The 15,150-nt window shown below is 71.3% G+C and overlaps 1 protein-coding gene across 2 annotated transcripts in view; it reads right to left on the bottom strand.

The window, feature by feature from the left end:
- SLC4A2 (solute carrier family 4 member 2) overlaps positions 1–15,150 on the bottom strand; it is a 19,541-nt gene extending 4,391 nt beyond the window's left edge. The window contains exons 1-14 of one of the 2 annotated variants that reach the window (XM_040590233.1): positions 15,064–15,150; positions 14,352–14,426; positions 7,110–7,254; positions 3,703–3,871; positions 3,400–3,635; positions 3,097–3,221; positions 2,717–2,943; positions 1,773–1,909; positions 1,423–1,603; positions 1,200–1,335; positions 836–1,019; positions 589–703; positions 327–511; positions 31–244 (exon numbers count right to left, since the gene is read on the bottom strand). In XM_040590233.1, coding sequence (XP_040446167.1) covers positions 31–244; positions 327–511; positions 589–703; positions 836–1,019; positions 1,200–1,335; positions 1,423–1,603; positions 1,773–1,909; positions 2,717–2,943; positions 3,097–3,221; positions 3,400–3,635; positions 3,703–3,871; positions 7,110–7,169 — 1,969 coding nt within the window. In that variant the 5' untranslated portion in view covers positions 7,170–7,254; positions 14,352–14,426; positions 15,064–15,150. Of the gene's footprint in view, positions 1–30; positions 245–326; positions 512–588; positions 704–835; positions 1,020–1,199; positions 1,336–1,422; positions 1,604–1,772; positions 1,910–2,716; positions 2,944–3,096; positions 3,222–3,399; positions 3,636–3,702; positions 3,872–6,554; positions 6,910–7,109; positions 7,255–14,351; positions 14,427–15,063 lie in introns of those variants that run through there. The other variant, XM_040590232.1, reaches the window with a different exon arrangement.

Here is a 15,150-nt window from a genome sequence, read left to right as displayed (position 1 = left end):
GACCCTGCCCGAGCCCTGCTGTGCTGGCACCTTTCTCCTCGGGGGACTTGGGCTCCAGCAGCAGTCTTCGCTCGTGCTCCTCCCTCTTCTTCAGCATCTCACGCTGGAAGTGGGCAACGCTGCGCAGCAGCTCCTCACCCTGCACCTCAGAGGGCGGCAGCACCACGCTGCAGTCCAGGAACTCATTGATGGCATTGAGGAGGTCGTGGCGGTCATCAGCCAGGTACGCAGCTTCATGGAATTGCTGGCGGGGCAGCAGCGGGGTCAGAACACCCAGCCCAGGGGCACTGTGGGCTCCCAAGCCCCGGCAGGGATACAGCACTCACCTTGTCAGACATGAGGGTGGAGATGGAGCGCCCAATCTCGTGGTAGTCCATGTGGGTGCTGCTGGGCCCCAGCAGCACAAAGAGGAACCGCACAGGGACAGGGACCTCCAGCACCGAGTCCAGCTCCACCGCCTCCTGCAGCCGCACGAAGGCCATGGTGGGCTGGTCCAGGAACTCCACGCACCCTGGGTGGGCACAGGGGCGTCACCATGGGAGCCCAGCTTGTAGTGCCCAATCCCACCCCCCTGCCACTCCTCCGTACCCACAAGCACCACTGTGGCCTCGGCATTGTCTGGGATCTTCTCCAGCAGCTTCAGCTCGTGCTTGGACTTGGAGCGAGTGATGCCAGCTGGGGGCGTGGGGGTGAGTACCTCCCTCTGCAGGGACAGAGCGAGGAGCAGGGCTGGGGTCAGGGCCCCTCCCAAGGGTAAGGAGCCATGGCAGGCTGGGAGGAAGGCATGGGCAAAGGGCTGGGGATGGTGGGGCATGGCCACGGGAGCCAGGCTCACCTCCCGCTCCACATCGACCCGTGTGTCATGCTCCACAGCGTGGCCAGCAATGAGGGGCTCGGTGACAGCCGGCTCGCTGCCCTCAGCCACGTGGTTGGTGCTGTGGTGGTGCACAAGCAGGGAGCCCAGGCTGCCAGCCGAGATGTTTCGGGGGAAAGAGAAGTCCTTCTCGTCGCTTGGGTGGCTGCAGGACAAAGCCAGGGCTATCTGTGGTGGCCCAATAGGAGAACGGCCAGCAGCCTGGCAGAGCTACCCCTGCCAGCACACTGCACACCAGTGATCCCAGAGACAGCGCTGTCCCCTCCGCTGCAGGGAGTGGAGCCGAGCAAAGCGGGGGCCGTGGGCTGCTGCCCCCCACACTCACCTGTGCTTGAGCAGCAGTGCCCGCAGCACATTAGCGCGGTCCTCGGCCCGGATCTGGTCGGTGATGACCATCTGCTCCACCACCTGGTGAGCTACCCCTGGCAGTGTCTTCTGGTCCAGGTCGAGGAGCACAGCCCCTGCGCGAGAGAAGCCGGGGGCTGAAGCGAGCGGGGCCGGGACCCTCCCACTGCCCAGGCCCAGTGGGGCCATCCCTGCCTCCTTACCGTGGGACAGCGTCTTGCGCAGCTCCAGAAGGCTGCGGAAGGACAGGGAGGCCACGTGTGGCTTGCCCCAGCGGTCTGTCTCCTCCTCCACATCCTCCTCAAACTTGATCCAGCGCGCCGTCTCCTTCCACTGCAGCTCCTGGTTCTTGTCCACCACCAGCTCGTTCAGCTCCACGAACACCTGCCAGCACAGCTGGGTCAGCGCCAGGACAGCAGGGACCCCCGCAGGGTGAGGGGGCCGCACACTGGCAGTCCCCTTCCACAGTGCCTGCCCAGCTGCTCCCCCCATCTGGCACCGCACTCCAGGACTCCCAGCCCTACCCGTCCCCCTGGGCACCGGGACCCCGCACCTCATGGGGCTGCCGGTCCTGCTTGCGGTGCCTCATGCTGGGCTCCTTATGGTCCTTGCTGACATGGACCACCTGTGCCTTGGCACTCTTCCGGACGAGGTGCCGGCGCACCCCCGGCACGTCCTCAAAGCGGTGACCTGCCAGAGACAGTGAGGACAGCAATGGCAGCGGGTGGGCAACCTGTGGAGCTCACAGCCCTGCGCCCTGAGCCCTGGCACAGGAAGACCACCAAGCCCCAGCATGGGGGCCCGGGGAGGTGTGGGCTGGCGGCCCAGCCAGGGCAGCTTGGCGCAGAGGGACCCGAGCTGGGGCCAGGCAGGGACCACCACAGCCCCAGGGTCCCCAAGTGCAGCAGGGCAGCACCCAGCGTCAGGACAGCATGAGACAGGGAGCCAGGGACAGGGTCTGTGAGCTGGTGAGTGCTGCAGCACCTGGTCACTGCTTCTCCAGTGCCAGTGGTGAGGGGCAGGAGCTGTGGTGGCTCCTTGCAGAGGGGTCACCCAAGCCCCCCGTGCCAAGGGCTGTGTGTGCCTGTCAGTGAGCGGGCTCTGTTGCAGGCAGCGCTCCCCAGGGAGCTCTGAGGCAGCAGCGTCACTCAGAGTCCCCAGAGCTGCGAATCACCAGGGGTTGGCGAGCACCCAGGGGAGGCACCACCACCGCCTCTGGCTCCAGCCACCCCGGCTACGGCTCCTGGCCACACTCCACATGGATGCAGACCTGGCGCATCCCTGGCATCCTGGGAAGTGGTCCCCTGTGACCATACCCAGCCCCTGGAGTGTGGCCAGAGCTTGTGCCCAACCTGGCTCCGCTGCAGCTGTGGGGCGACCCGGCACTGCTAGACCCACCAGCCCCAGCCCAGCTTGCCCCGGTGCACGGCTCAGCTCCTGCTGCGCCAACAGCTGCTGTCAGCATGGCCCCCAGGGTGCAAGGTGCCCCCCACTCACTCTTCATGTAGTCCAGGTCAGCTGAGGCCAGTGTCTGGGCCTCTGACTCGTCTGTCGGCATCTTCTGGTACCGGTCCTGCTCCACGCCTGTCATGCTGCCAATCCGCCGCCGCTCATGCAGGTTGTAGCTGCGGTGCCCCGGCTGCGACTTGGAAATGGAGCGACCAGGGGAGCCAGCCTCGGTGGCAGCTGCTCCCTCCACCAAACCTCCCTCTTCCACATCGGGGCTGCAAGGCAGGCACTCACCTCAGAGCTCAGCCCCTGCTCTGCCCCCAGCCCTGCTGTGGGGCAGCTGGAGGGGGCTGCTTGCCCCTGAGAGCCCCATCCCCATCTAAGCTCCAGGTAAGCCCCTGCACTACTTGGCCCTGGCCCCCACTCACCTGCCTACCCGGGCTTCCTTGGGGGACATGGACCCACGGGGCTCCAAGGGGGAGCCAGGCAGTACAGGGGGCATCGCCGGCTCCTCCACCCGGCGGTCAGTCACCTCATCCTCCTGCAAGAAGAACTGAGAGGCGGCATGGGAGGAACTGGCTGCTGTGGAGCTGTGTGCCCCAGCCACAGGCACCACCGGCTCCAGCTCCTCTCCAGCCTTGGCACCCTGGCCATGCCCAGCCCAGCCCACCCCAAGAGCCCCTGGAGCAGGGGGAGCACAGCACTGCGCCCCACACCCAGCCCTGGCTCACCTGCACTGCATCAGGTGGGCCGGGCTGCAGGAGTTCCTCCACCGACCGCTCTGTCTCCGTGTCACATGCCTCATCCTCATCCTCTTCAGCCTCCTCGATGGTGGGGGTCTCGCCAGGGACAGAGGCACGGCGGTGCTTCTTCTTGCCCCTTTTTGGCACCCCCTTCTTGCGGCGGGTGTCAGGGGGCAGGTGCGTGGAGAGTGGGTGATGGATGTGGTGGGATGACTGGCGGTGGTCTGCGGGGGACAGGGTGGGTTGGTGCCCTGCCTGCTGCCTGCCTGCTGCCCCCCGGGCCACACTCACATTCAAAGTCTTCCTCGCCGTAGCTGCGCCCGGCCTCCTCCGCGTTGCGTGGGTGTGCGTCACACAGGATCTCCTCGAAGCGCTCGACCCCCAGCGCCTTGTTCAGGTCCTTCTCCTCCTCCTCCTCCCCGAATACAGGTGAGCCGGCGCCTGGCGTCTCCTGCTCAGGCTGTGGGGGCAGCAGCGGGGCTGAGCGGGCACCCATCACCACTGGCACTGTTGCCCACCATGCTGCCAGTTCCCAGCGTGCTGTGGTCACACAGCCCCGCACAACGGGCACCCCGGACACGGGCTCTCCTGACTCCCCACAGATTGTACCCAAGGGACGTGCCTGCCAGTGCTCCACGGGCCATGTACCCCCGCTGCACCCCTGAGCTGGGTGCCGGCCACCCCCCACACACCCCAGCCTCAGCGCTGCAATCCCCTGCATGTGCCCAGCACCCTAGTACCTGGATCCCTGCTGCAGCCCCAGACTGGCACCCCAGTGCCATACTCCCCGGTCAGCCTGGACACAGCACCCCCAGTGCCGCGTCCTGGTGCCGTGCCCCCGTGTATAGCCCCGGCACCCCCAGTGCTGTGCTCCCTGTGTACCCTCGGTTCCCCCAGTGCCATGCCATGGTGCCGTGCCCCCCTATGTACTCCCAGAACCCCCAGTGCCATGCCCCCCTGTGGACCCCAGCCCTAGCACCTGCAGTGCCCCTGGTGCTGTGCCCCCGCTGCTGTGCCCCCATCCCCATGCTGCTGGTGCTACCCAGCTGTGGGTGCTGGGGTGCAAGGGGTGGGCTCCTGAGCCGGGGCAGGGGTCGAGGGGGATGTGGGTGCAGGTGGTGCAGGGGTGCAGGACTGAGGGGGGCCGGGGTGGTGCAGGAGGGTGGGGGGTGCAGTGCAGGGGTGCGGGGCTGGGGGGTAGGGACGGGACGAGGGGTGCAGGGCAGGGGGTGCGGTGGTGCAGAGGGGGGATGCAGGAATGGATACAGGGGGGGTGCTGGGGGGGCCGTCCCCACCCGGCTGGTCCTACCTGAGTCATGGCGGAGCCGCGCTCCCGCCGCAGCTCCCGCAGCGCTTTATCGGGGCGGCACGGCACGGCCGGGGATGGGGGCGGCGGGGGGGGGGCGGCGGGGGGGGCGGGGGGCGGCGGTTCCTTCCCCGGCCTCGCCAAATATTGACGGAGCCGCCCCGTGCCCGCCTCAAGGTGACAGCGGCCCGCAGAGGGCACCGGCTGCGCCCGCAGCATCGGGCTGCGCCCCCCTGCCAAGCTCCGGCTTCCCCCCTGGCAATGCACCGACCCCCGGCAATGCACCGACGCCCCCGGGAAAGCACCTACCCCCGGTAATGCACCGACCCCCCTCGGGAACCTACTGACCACCCCGGCAACGCACCGACCCCCTCCCCCGGGGAACGCACCGACCCCGCCCTCCCCCGCCCCCCCCCCGGCACAATGCACCGACCCCCGGCCGAGCTCTGACTCCCCCGGCACTGCACCGACCCCCCCGCGAACGCACCGACCCCCCCCAGCCTTGCACGGGCCCCCTGAACGCACCGACTCTGCTCGCGGCCGCACGACGCCCCCCAACGGTCGCACCACCACCCCGGTGCAGCACGGGCCGGGCCGGGCCGGGCCGCCACCCACCCGGTAATGCATGGCTTCCCCCTCACGCCCCCGTTCCCGGTCAAGTCCTCCCCGGTAAGGCAGGTGCTTTCCCCACCCCCCGCCCCGAGCCACCGGCAGTGTTCAGCCCGGGGGTCGGTCCCTGCCCTGGCCACCCGCAGCGACCCCCGGGAAGAGGCAGGTCCTTGACCCCCCCGGCAGGACGACATGGGGCTGGGGGCACCAGGAGGAGGGGGCCGGGGAGGACAGTGACAGCCGGACATGGCAGGGGGCGGGGATGGGGACAGGAGCACCCTAGGCACTGTCCCCTACCAAGGCGGTGGGTGTCAGGCTCTGCCCGCCGGGACACCTGCCAAGGCGGTGGGGGCTGCCACCCTCCCCGGGGACAGCCCCACACCTGGAGTCTGTGCCCCATGGCGGTGCCACAGCCCCCCCAACCTGGCACATCCCAGCCCCAGTATCGTGTCCTCAAGCGGAGCCATGGTCTCCTGGCCCCCGTCCTCACTGTGCGGTGACTCCAAAGCCCCCAGGCCCTGCTACCGCCACGGGGTGACAGGGAACAGACAGCCCCGTACCATCCCATTACACCCACCACCCCATGGCATCATGACTGCCTTGTGACAGCGGCAGTCAGGCCGCATTCTCTGCCCACATCCCCCCACTCCTGCCACATCCCTCCTGCTGCCCCCAGAGACCCCTCTGACAGCCCCCGCCCGCTGAGACCCTCCCCCCCTACAGCCCAGTGCCTGCAGTGCCCCAGCAGCTCCTGCGGCTCCCAGCGAGACAGCCCCCAACCTGGGAGTGCACCCCCACACCGCAACTCCAGCGTCCCGCCTGCTCCAAAACAACCTTGGACTCCCCATCCACTGCCCACACCGTGACCATGTCACCTGTCCCTGCCACCCCAGGGGCCTGGCTCCTCCAGACCCCAGCACTTGCACTCCAACTGTGCCCACAGTGACACCCAGGACCCCCTTGCTGAACACGCCTTGTCCCTGGCCTGGCGTGACCGAGTGCCCACATCCCCATGTGCGCTGTGGCCCAGGGGGGCACACGGCTGTCAGTGGGGCTGAACAGCACCCAAGCCAGCTCCCCATGCCGGAGCGATGCCCCATGTCCCTGCATGCCCCGGCACGCTCCCTCGCCCACGGGACACCCACGGCCATGCTGGGCCCAGCTTCAGCCCCAGGATGGGTGCCAGTGGGGCGAGGGACCTGCCAGCTGGGGCGAGGCCACAGCTTACCCGGGAGCAGAGGAGGAAATCCATAGGTAGCGGAGCCGCGAGGAAGGGGACACAAGGTCCCATCCCCGGTCACGTGGCAATGGGGACTTGCCCAACGGCACCAGGCAGCCGCGCAGCACGATGCAAAGGGTTAATCATTAACTCTGCTCCTGGGCAACCCCATGAACCCACACGAGTGCAGCGCTGGCAGCACTGGCACCGCACACAGCTGGGGCAGGCAAGCGGCACCGGCAGAGCCTGCGGCCCCAGCCCAACGCGCCCCAGCAGCACCTGCCTCAAGGCCACCCACCGCCCTGGCACAGTCAGCTCAGCCTGCCCCAGGGTGGCAGCTGTGGGGCACGGCCCTGCCCCATGGCCATGCAACGCAACAAGTGCCAACGGGGTGAGCGCCACGCAGCCCTGCCAGCACCCCTCAGCCACGGGGCACCACCCTGCAGTGCAGCATGGCAGGAGGGACGTGCCGCAGCACCCCTTGCCCAGCCAGGCAGCGGCATGCACGCAGCCCCACTGTTCCCCTCCCAGCAGCCGTGGGGCTGCGCCCACCATGGCACTTACACTCTGGAAGGCAGAGGAGACGATGTGGTGGATCTCGGAGGACACCTGGGAGTGGGTCATGGTGCCGGCGTGGCGGCCCAGGACAGCCGGCTTAGCCCTTCTCCTTCTCACGGGGGCTCAGGGGACGCTGTCGGGGCAGCATAACCTGCAGGCAGAGAAGGGTGCTCAGGGGCACAGCTGGTGCTCCCCACCGGCAGTGGAGATGCCCCCCTTCTCCCAGGCACCGGGTGCCACTGCTGCCCCCGCGGCAAAGCCACAGGCAGGGGGTCGGGGTCTGCCCAGGGGCCGGGGGGAGGCGCAGGCAGGCCTGGCCCCAGGCTGGTTTGTCTTGGCTGCCGGTGGGAGCGGGAGAGCAGTGGCCAAGACAAATGCCAGGAGGGAAGCAGAGCCGGGGCAGCGGGATGGGCCAGCCCCCCCGGCAGGACCCTGGGCACACACCCAGACCCGCAGGGCAGGCAGGGAGCCAGGCCCCGGGGGGCAGCGGCAGGAACGGACACCCCCCCCAGCCCTGAAAGCCCCCCAGTACCCCCATCCCGTCCCCCCACACCTGCCCACCGGCCATCTTCGCCCTGCACTTGCCCCTCGGCAGCTCCCGGTGCACCAGGCTGACCCCTCCGGCACCAGCGTGCTGGGTTTATTGCCGCGGGAGGTGGCCCCACGTGACGGCGGGGACTGAGGAGGGTGGTGACGGATGACTGCGTCTCACATGGGTGGCTCACCATCACCATCCTCGTCACCATCACTGGCACCCCTCCCGCCACACCGTGCCTCACAGGCACCCTGGGGTGCAAGCATGGTGGCCACAGCCAGGCTTGGCATTTGCCGAGGCCGTGGCTCCTCGAGCCTAGCCACCGCACTAGATCACACCATCTCCTAGGTTTGGTGCCACCCAGCTCCGGCTGCTCCCTAATCCCTGCTCCCCATGCGGGGCCTGAGCCAGCACATCCACATTCCAGCGAGTGCAGATTAGCCGACCTGCCACACCGCTCTCCTGGGGCGCACGCCAAGCCACAGCCAGCAGCCAGAACTCCCCCTGCTACTTGGGATGGGGACCCCCCGATCTGTGCACCCCGCAGTGCCGTGCCTGAGAGGGACTGCAGCCAGCCCCCGCTGTGGCACAGGTAGCAGAGAGCTGATCCAGTCTCACCAGTGCACCTGCCCGACCCACTAAGGCTAGAACTGGGGAAGGAGCCAGCACCTCTGTTCTCCCTTCCCAAATGGAGCTGGTACCCCCAGCCTGCCCTTGCTGGGTGACTCGAGGGGGGTGCAAGGGGTCCCTTTCCAGCACAGGGCACCCAGCACCCTGTGCTCCTGGGGTCTCACACGGCTGCATCCCCCCTCAGCCCTGAGGACTAGGACCAGCAAGGGGGGGGGAGGCTCCCCAGTGCCGGTGAGAGCAGCTGCCGGGAGCAGGGGGCTCCAGGGCATTGTGGTGGGGGGGGCAGAACCCACAGGGAGGTCAGCAGCATTGAGCAACCAGCCGGGCACAGCCAGCGCCCTCGTGCCAGCCCAGTCAGACTGTGGGACCCCCACCAGTGTCATGCCTGGGCAGAGCTCCCGCAGGACAGCGCCCCATCCCACCCATCACAGGGATGTGGTGGCAGGCCACTGCAGCTGGCAGGTGCCAGGGCTCCAGCGTGGGAAGGCACTCGCTGCTCCCAGCCCTAAACCGCTTTTTGGGTTTAATCCCGTTGGCAGCTCGCAGGGATTAGGGCCCCGGGAACACACTTGGGATTGTTCTCCAGGAACACCGGGCTGGGAAGCGGCACCAAGCTGCACTCTCACCGGCTTTCGGCATGGGGCAGCCGGCTGCCAGCCCATCACCCAAAAAGGGGGGCTCCTGGCCCCCTGAGGTGCCACTAGCCCCTCACCCCCGGGCTCTAGCAGTGCCACTGCAGGGACCTGGCAGGTTGGTGCCAGGGTGGATGAGCCCACGGTGCCAGGCCCGTCGTGCAGGGGACACGCAGTGCCCCGGAGCCTGTGGCCTGACCCTGCTGGAAAGGGTGATGGGCACCCGGAGGGGGCAACTTCTGCTTTCCGTGGTGGTGGCTGAGTCACCGGGCAGGCACAGCTGGGCAGCCGGCCGGCAGCGGCTCAGCGGCTCGTGCCAGCCCTGCAGAGCGGCGCCTGGAGCCAGCCCGCCCGGGAGACCCCGCACCGCGCCGGATCGGTCCCCGCCCGCCCCCACCGCACCCCGGGCCGGGGGCGCAGGTCGGCGAGCCGGGACGCCCGGCAGCCGCGGGGCTCCGCCGGTGCCCGGGGCTGCGCCACCAGCGCCCCGTGCCTCCGGGCACCCGCGCGGCCGCAGTGCCACCACCTCGCCCTGCTCCGGGCCCAGGGGCTCCGGCTGTGCCGGGGGAACGGGGCGGCGGGGACCGGAGCGGCGCCGAGGCTGCCGCGCCCCGTGGGGCCGGCGGCGCACACAATGGCCCCTTGTGCGAGGAAGGGGCCGGGGCAGCGAGCCGGGCAGGCCCGCAGAGGGCCGCGGCTGCCAGCGCCGCGCCGCTAATTACCGGCTGGCTCCGATCAGCGCCTGTGCGCGAGCCGGCCCGGCGGCTCCCGCCGCTGCCGCAGCCGCATTCCTGGGACCGGCCCCGGCCTGCCTGATCCGCTGAGGCGATTAGAGGGCCCGGCCCCACGCCCCACGCCGCCGTGGGGGCCCGCAGGCTCCCGCCCCCCGCGCCGGCACCCGGGAGGGGAGACCGGACCGGCGGCGGGCCGAGCCAGGCGGGAGGCGAGGCCGGGGCGGCGGGGGCCAGCCAGAGCCCCGCTGCCCGCCCCCTGCTGTCGGGCCCCCCGCCGCGGGGTCAGCACGCACGGGCGCGCCCCACGCTTGTGGCCGCTGCCGGGGACGAGGCGACCGCCGTGCCGCGCCTGGCCGGGAGCCGGGGCCGCGTTTGCCGGCCCTGCCCGCGCCCCGCCCGCCTGGCACCGGGTGTTGGAGGACGCACCGCGTCCCTGGCTGCCCCTCCCGCACTGGCAGCCACCACCCCGGGAACTGCCTGTGCCCGATTTCCAGCCGAAATTGCAGCAGGGCGAGCCCAGCGCAGGTCAGGCTGTGCCCAGCACGGCGAGCCCGGGCCTGGGCCCCGTGGAACAGGGGGAGCCCAGGGATGGCGACGGCTGCCCGGGGGGTGCTCCGCACCCCCAGGCCCGTCCCCCCGTTCTCCTGCTGCCACCTCTGCCAGCAGCGATGCCGCACCGGCACCCTGGCAGGCACGGGAACTCCTCTGGGCTCCTCGACCGGGGCTGGGACCCTGGCACGGGACACCCCGCCTTGCCACGGGTGCTCACCGGAGCCCGTCCCGCTGCGGCGTGCGGGGTCCTGGAACACCCAAGCAGGGGCGGTGCACGGCCACGGCGCACGGCCACCGTGGGGTGATGCTCGCCGCCCGCTGCCCAGCAGGACCCGCTCCCCCCCGGGTCGCCCGTCACCGTCGAGAGCGCAGCTGGCAGATGCTGCCCAGGCTCAGAGCCACAGCCAGCGCCCATCACGGCCCCTCGGTCACGGCCGCCTTCCCCCGGACCCGCCCCGCCGCGGCAGAGGGGAGCACAGACCCGTCCCCCGTCCCCGTGGGTCCGCACAGACCCTCGCCGCAGCAGGGGCTGCCCGGAGCCCGGGCTCCCACCGGGACGGCTGCCCCGGGACAGCCCTGCCCGCGGCAGCAGGAAGGAGCGAGGGGTCTGGCACGGCCATGCTCCCCCCGCTGCTCCTCGGGGTGCTCCTGCCCCACGCGAGCTGGCCCTGGCAGAGCCGCCCAGCACCGGCGCCAGCACCGGCCGATGGTAGTACTCCGAAACAGGGCTGTGTCCGTGCCTAACAGTGCCCGGGCTCTGCCACGCTCCCCGCACCACCGGGAGCCCCGGCACACACCACTAGCACCCGCGGTGGCCATGCACCGACCCCCCACCGGCACGGGCAGAGCACAGGCCCCCCAGCTCCCTGCACCCCCAAATGGGGAGCGGTGCCGGGAGGGGCTGGCAGCACACTCCAGCTCCCCCACCTACCCCTGAGGACCTGAGGGCAGGAGACCACCCAGAGCCCCCAGCAGCCCCTCACTTCCCGGGCAGCACCTGCACCCAAGGGCCGGAGGCCGCCCAAGATGGGGCGGGGTGGAGGGGGTGTGGGGGGGGCAGGGGCTCCTGGCAGGCGGTGCAGACCCCCGCACAGCCATGCAGCTCCCTGCCAGCCCCCCCCCCCCAGCTCCGTGGGGTCCGCATGGCACGGGTCAGCTGCCCCCCACTCCCTCCTGCCCGGCTCACCTGGCTGCTCCGGGAGACCCCGCCGCCCATGCGCCCACCCGGCGTGGCGGGCTGGGGTCCCGCTGCCCCTCATGGCCGCGGCGGACCCGCGGGACGCAGCTGGGCCAGGACAACGCCGCGACGGTGCGGCCCCCAGCCCGGCAGAGGTTTTCTAGACACTGCAACTTTAGAAGCCGCCACCAAAAATATCCTCCCCCCATCCCGCACCCCCCGCCCCGCGACCTCGAAACCGCCAGATCCGGGAGATGAATCACAGCGCTGCGTGGCTCGGCGCCCACGCCCACGCGGTGCCACCGCCGCGCCCGGGGACCGGCCCGGGGGGATGACAGGCAGGGCAGGCACAGCCGCCCCGGGCCGGGGCTGTCCTGCGGACCCCGCAGGATGCAGCCCCCCGCCGCCCCGGCCCAGACCTAGAGAGGCCGGGACCCCCCGTGCGGCACCGCCCCCCCCGTGCGAGGCTCCTGCCGCCCCGGCCCGCGGTCCCCACCGCTGTCCCCCTCCCAGCCGCGGGAAGGAGTGGGCACAGCTGCCGCCCCCACGGACCCGCTGCCCCCGCGCCACGGTGCCGAGCTCCACGTACCACCCCGGGGAGATGCACTGGCACCGACCCCGGGGTCCTCGGCGGCTGCCCGTGGGGGGTGTGCCTGGCCGCAGCCCTCCACGCCGTCACCCACGGTAGGGCTGGGGGCCGTATGACCACTCACCCGCGGCTGCCCAGAGGCCGGTGTGTGTGTGAGCCCGGCTGTGCCCCACGGGCCCCGGCACGAGTGGGCGGCCCGGCCTCACTCACCCCATCGCCCGCCGACCCGGAAAGGCTGCGGTTTCTGCTGCGTTGCCGCCGCTGCCCGCAGGGGTACCGGGCGCCTGTCCGGCCGGTGCGCGCCCCCGGGGCGGGGACCTGCCCCCGCGGGAGACGGAGTGAGGCCCAGGGCGCGACGGGGCCCGCGGCCCCTCCGCCTGCCTCTCTCGTGGGCCGGGTCCCTCCCTCCGCGGCGAGGCCAGGGCCGCCGCTCTGCCCCGCTGTGCCGGGGCTGCCGAGCGCCGGCCGCCGGCGGCAGCTTTTATACCGGCGTAGAAGAAAAAAAACCGCCGCCGCCGGCGGCTGCTACAGCGCCTGTGTCCCGGCCAGCACCGGGCCGCTCCGTCCAAACAGCGGCGGTGCCAAGCCCCGGCCCGGCTCCTCGGTCAGCCCCACCTCCGTGCCGCGGCTCCCGCTGCGCTCGGGGGCAGCCAGCGGCGATCGCCACCGGCAGCGAGTGCCAGCGCAGGGGCCACGGTCCTGCCCCGCAGACCAGCCAGCCGGGGGGGGGGGGGGGGGGGGGGGGGAGGCGCGGAGGGCCATCCCACAGCCCCGTGGGCGCAGGCAGGAACGGATGCCGGGGGCTTTGCCTGCACAGACCCGGCAATGAGGTTCCCGCAGGGAATGGACAGCATGACCCGCCGGGCAAGGGCTGTGGGGCAGAAAGCGAGGGCCTGGGGAACAGCCTGGCCCCCCCGCCAGCCTCGGCGCCCCTGGCAAACCCCAGTGTGGCATCCTTGGGCAGCCAGCCCAGTCCCTGCGGCCACCCAGTCCCCTCTAATGACAGGGCTCCGATTGTGGGGGCTGCACTGGGGATGGCAGCCAGACCCCCCCCCACCCCGCAGCCCAGCACAAGGACCCGGCCAGGCAGCAGTTCCTGCGCCCCCCCCCTCCTTTCCAGCAGCTGGGCCAGTATCCCTGGGCCAGGGGCCACCGCTGTGGGGCTGGGCTGGGCCACCCCCATCCCATCCCTGGGACGTCGCAGGAGGTGAGGGTGACAGGATTGTCCCCTGTAACGGGCCTGCCCACGCTGAGGGTCCCCAAGCCCACCCTGCAGCACTCTCGCTGCTCTCACTGCAGTGGCACAGAGCACAGCAGGGCAGGGGAGGCACCAAACCCTGGGGTGACCCTCACCAGTGCAGGGATCCCCCAAGCCAGCTCTGCTGTGCACCTTCACCCACAGACACCGATAGCAGTGACCGTCGGGAGGACACGTGGCCAAGCAGGGCCCCACACCTGCCAGGTACAGGCAGGAGGGCAGTGAGGCAGGGGGCAGCCAGAACCCACCATGGCAGTGTGAGGCAGCACTGAGGGCCTGGGGAGCAGCGAGGGGGTATGGGGCAAAGCCCACCCAGAGTATCCCCTACCTGGGCTCAGGGCCAGCCCTGCTCCTGGCCCCCGGTGCCGGAGGAGGCTGGGGCAGACGGAAGGGCTGCCCGCGGGGAGGCAGAGGCACCGGTGCCAGCAGGGTTGTTAGAGCGATCAAATCCCGCGCTCCTGGCAGCCGCTTGAAGCGGTGCAGCGACCCCGAAGGGCACGACAGCAGAGCTGGGCGGTCTCCACTGCCCTCGGGGCTGATGCCCCGGCAGAGACTCTGCAGCTTGTGCCCAGAGCCACTGCACAGGGGGACGACACACATCTCCCCACAGCCCCCACGACCATCACTGACCCACTGACATGATCCCTGCCCGGAGCAATCCTGCTTCCCGACACCAGAGCAGAGACTATGGGGGCCTCTCTGGCTGCAGAAGCATGGGGCAGCCCCGTTTGCCCCCGGGGCCCAGCTCTGCCCACATCCCTGCCTGCACCAAGGGGATCAGGGGCAGCCATAGGTGCCGTGTCCCCCAGGACACAACTCCAGGCCACACGGTCCCCACTCTGGGGCCGTGGGAGCCCATGCCAGTGTGTAAGTGGGAAGCAGCGGGGCTGGACCCATGCCCGGTGTTGCTCAACTCCTGGCAGCGTTTCGCAAGCGGGCAGTGCTGCTCACCACCGAGCACGGCACATGCTGGGCGGGCGCGAACCCCTCAGCAGCAGATCTATGCCATGAGGCTGGGCAGCCAGGGGGCTGCGCCGGGACACAGCAGACTTGCAGGAGGGTCCCTCTGCTCGGGGGGAGCCGGTGGGTGAGGGACGGGTGCAGGACAGACGCATCCGCTCCCCGGCCCCACGTTTCTCACCTGCTGAGGGTCGCTGTGGGGTTCAGAGGCCGGGCGGGAAGGGCATGGAGCTGCCTCGCGTTGCTCCGGCACCCGCTGCAAAATAGAAAGACGAGAAGGGCTGCAGCGCGGCAGCGGCACGACCGCGGCCCTGCCGCCGTGTCCCGGGGCAGCCACCGCCCCGAACCCGGGGCCGGGCCGGGGGCGCCGCCAGGGCCGCGCGGGAGTGCCCCGGGGCGGGGGACGGGACGAGGCGCGATGCCCTGGCTGGTGGATCAGCGGGAGCCGGGCGCGGGCGGGAGGGGGTCGGGAGGGAGGTCCCGGGGGGTAAATGCCGGCGGGCGGGGGTGCGGCTTCCAGCCCGGCCGGGGGTCCCGGGAGCGCGGGCTGGGAGGCACGGAGCCCCGCGGCCCCCCCGGGTCCCTCCATCCCGCGGCCGGGCCCGAGCGGACGGCAAGGGGAAGCGGGGCCGGTCCGGTGCAGCGTCCCGGGGAGGGAAAGCGGGGCGGGCCCGGGGGGGGTGTCTCTGGGCCGGTTGGGCCGGGGCGCGAGAGGAATGGAGCGGCGGGCGGGGGCTCGGGGGGCCGCCCAGGCACAGCGGGGGGAAGCGGAGGATGGCACTAGCGACACCGGGCGAGCGGGCAGCATCGGGATGGGACCGGGACAGGGGCCGGCTCCACCGCCTCTGGGCACCAGCGCGGTGCTGGCTCCCGCTCCCGCGCCCGCCGCTTACCGGAGAGTCCCGCCGCGCCGGGCGGGTCTGCGCGGCCCCGCGGGGCGGAGCGGCAGCGGGAGCGCGCCGGGGCGGGGCGGAGCAGCA

The sequence above is a fragment of the Falco naumanni genome, chromosome 4 (genome assembly GCF_017639655.2).
Source record: "Falco naumanni isolate bFalNau1 chromosome 4, bFalNau1.pat, whole genome shotgun sequence".
Classification (NCBI taxonomy): Eukaryota; Metazoa; Chordata; class Aves; order Falconiformes; family Falconidae; genus Falco; species Falco naumanni.
Note: the sequence above shows the minus strand (reverse complement) of the source record. Positions and strands in the feature narration are given on the sequence as shown.